We start from the raw sequence: 2,980 nt of genomic DNA on the forward strand, positions 1-2,980 counted from the left end.
TTCATGCTGATTTTCTCTTTTTTGTTTCTCAGTGTCCATGTCGAGTTTGGATATGAAATTTTGTGATGATGTAGGAACATGCTTCATGAGCACTCACAATTTTTCGTATAATTTTTTAGCACGTATAAAAATACTTTTTTTGTACGGTATCATGGTATCATTTAAAGGGTGGTATCACTAGATATGTTCTCGTGTCAGGGCTCCCGGCCGGCCTCCTATATAAGTACGTGGTGCCCGGCCCGGCCACTCCACTGATCGAACACCCTCCAACAGCACCGGCCACCACCACTCCTTCGACCGCCGCCAACCTAGAATTCCAGCCATGACCGCCACGAACAACAGCAATGCTGTCGCCGCAGCTGGCACCGAGCCCAGGCAGCAACAGCAGCACCGGAGGCTGGAGGGGAAGGTGGCCATCGTGACCGGCGGCGCGCGCGGGATCGGGGAGGCGATCGTGCGCGCGTTCGTCCGGCACGGCGCGCGCGTGGTGGTTGCGGACATCGAAGACGCGGCCGGCGAAGCCCTGGCGGCCGCGCTGGGCCTGGGCGGCGCCTGCTGCAGCTACGTGCACTGCGACGTGTCCCAGGAGGCCGACGTGGAGCGCGCCGTCGGGTGCTGCGTCGAGCGGTACGGGCGGCTCGACGTGTTCTGCAACAACGCTGGCGTGCTGGACCGCCAGCACCCGCCAGCCGCCGATGGCGCCAAGAGCGGCGGCATCGCGTCGCTTGACGCCGCGGAGTTCGACCGCGTGCTGCGCGTGAACACGCTGGGCGCGGCGCTCGGCATGAAACACGCCGCGCGGGCCATGCTGCAGCAGCGCGGCGGCAGCGGCGCCGGGGGGAGCATCGTGTCGGTGGCGAGCGTCGCCGGCGTGATGGGCGGGATGGGCCCGCACGCGTACACGGCCTCCAAGCACGCGCTGGTGGGGCTCACCAAGAACGCCGCCTGCGAGCTCGGGGAGCACGGCATCCGCGTGAACTGCGTGTCCCCCTTCGGGGTGGCCACGCCGATGCTCGTCAACTCGTGGCGCCACCGTTGGCACGACGGAGACGCCGGCGAGGACGGGAGCGCGCAGCCGCCGAGCGAGGAGGATGTGGAGAAGACGGAGGAGATGCTGCGTGGGATGGCGACGCTCAAGGGCGCGACGCTGAGAGCCGGGGACATCGCGGATGCGGCGCTGTTCCTGGCCAGCGACGAGTCCAAGTACATCTCCGGGCACAACCTCGTCGTCGACGGCGGCGCCACAACCTCCCGGAACGTCGTCGGACTGTGACTGAAGTCAAACCCAGGCTCCATTGGAGGTGGATGCTGTTGCAGGGATCGCGTACGTGCGAGTGTCACAGTCAAGCACAGCTCGATCGATCGCAGTGGTCACTAGCTTCGTACTCCATTACTGTACTTTACTATCCGTAGCTTCGTAGTAGCCTGGTACTTAGCAGCTGGTTATTCGATCTGCTGATTGAATGCCTCGTCTCAGGCTTGATGGATTAGGGAATGATCTGTGATTCGCACGGTTTATTCTTCTTTAATCGTTTGTTGCAGATCGAAAATGGTTAGTTAATTATTCATCTTTCCTGTTTGGGAACTGACAGTGCAGACAGCCAAGTCAAATACATTCAGATTCAGTGTTCACTGAACTGAACTGCCGGAGTTCTGTCGTTGCCCCGAATGATTCAACATGACTTTACGATCGTCGTTTCTTTTTCGCCCAGCCCAACTGCGGCGGGCATTGGCTGGCCTAAACAATTTCATCGAACGAATCAAGTAACAACACAACGGGGTACAAATGGTAGCTAGCACAAACGATTAAAGAATAAGCAACTCAACTTAGAGAAAACCACATGTATAGGGTAAAGTCCTAAACAAAACATCACTAATCATCATTAGTTCATTCAAACCGCGTCAACAAAGTACGAAATGGAAGAAGGAGAGTTGAATCGTCGAGAACTACAACAGAAAACATAAGTATAGAGATAGGATGTGTGTGCGGTTATAGGGGTACTGTGTTTTTTTAAAAAAGGCATTGCCCACTAGCCGGACGATTACAATGATGACAGCCTCGAGCTCCTTCCGCATCCAAGAGTGCCAACAAGGGCATCTCACCGCCAAGGTCACATCGCTAATACAGAGTCGTCAATGCCAGCAAAGGGCAATGCTAAACCAAGACAACCGCTACATATCCCCTTACCAACGAACTCAATAACCACCGCCACAATAGCAACCCTGAGCACCATGCGAGACAACATGAGCTTCTAACACAATCGAAGGATAACGAACATGAACATCCATGTAAGTTCTCCAACCTTCACACTGGATTGGGACGAAGAACTTTGCGTAACAAAGAGCTCCACGATGACCGAAGATCATAGAGCAAAACCATGATTGCCATGAGAACCAACATCAACCGAAGAATCTGGTTTCGCGGTAACGCTTCCAAGGAAGGGAACGGCAACATCAAGTGTCAGCGTGTAGGATATGTAGTTCAACACAACTAGTTCATACACAAGTCAGCGTGTAGTTCTCGCCCTTAACCTTATCGAACGTTGTTGGCCCTGTACAAGCAACATTGCCAATGAACTAGGTGGAATACATTTAAATACTTAGTTGATCCATGATTGTAAACTTTAAATACTTAAAACCGGGTACTATGCAACAAAATAAAATCCAGGTACTATGCAGCAAATTAAAATGTTGTGTCCATTCATTGGATACAGAGACTGGGATCACGCTCCCATTGCGAGAAAAAATAACAGGAAAAGTTTGCACCAAGACACCTCTGAGAGTCACATGACCTCCGTGGCCCCACCAAGCAAAGCTTGCATATAAAAAAACTAAGTGAAACATGCGCGAGAGGTCCCATTCGTAGGAGAAAAAATTCTCATAATAATAGTGGAAATTGACGCGTGTTACATGCATCTATTTACTTTTGAAAGTAAAAAATCCATGTTAATAGTAAAAAGTATGTGCAAATGTAAGGTAT

General features: G+C 52.6%; 1 protein-coding gene across 1 annotated transcript; it reads left to right on the top strand.

Annotated features, from left to right (window-relative positions):
- The first annotated feature begins 279 nt into the window (after positions 1–279).
- LOC127329790 (sex determination protein tasselseed-2-like) lies at positions 280–1,472 on the top strand. The gene has a single exon (XM_051356232.2). The coding sequence runs from the start codon at positions 323–325 to the stop codon at positions 1,271–1,273; it is 951 nt and encodes a 316-aa protein (XP_051212192.1). The 5' UTR covers positions 280–322; the 3' UTR covers positions 1,274–1,472.
- The last annotated feature ends 1,508 nt before the right edge of the window (positions 1,473–2,980 follow it).

The sequence above is a fragment of the Lolium perenne genome, chromosome 2, assembly GCF_019359855.2.
Source record: "Lolium perenne isolate Kyuss_39 chromosome 2, Kyuss_2.0, whole genome shotgun sequence".
NCBI classification, from domain to species: domain Eukaryota; kingdom Viridiplantae; phylum Streptophyta; class Magnoliopsida; order Poales; family Poaceae; genus Lolium; species Lolium perenne.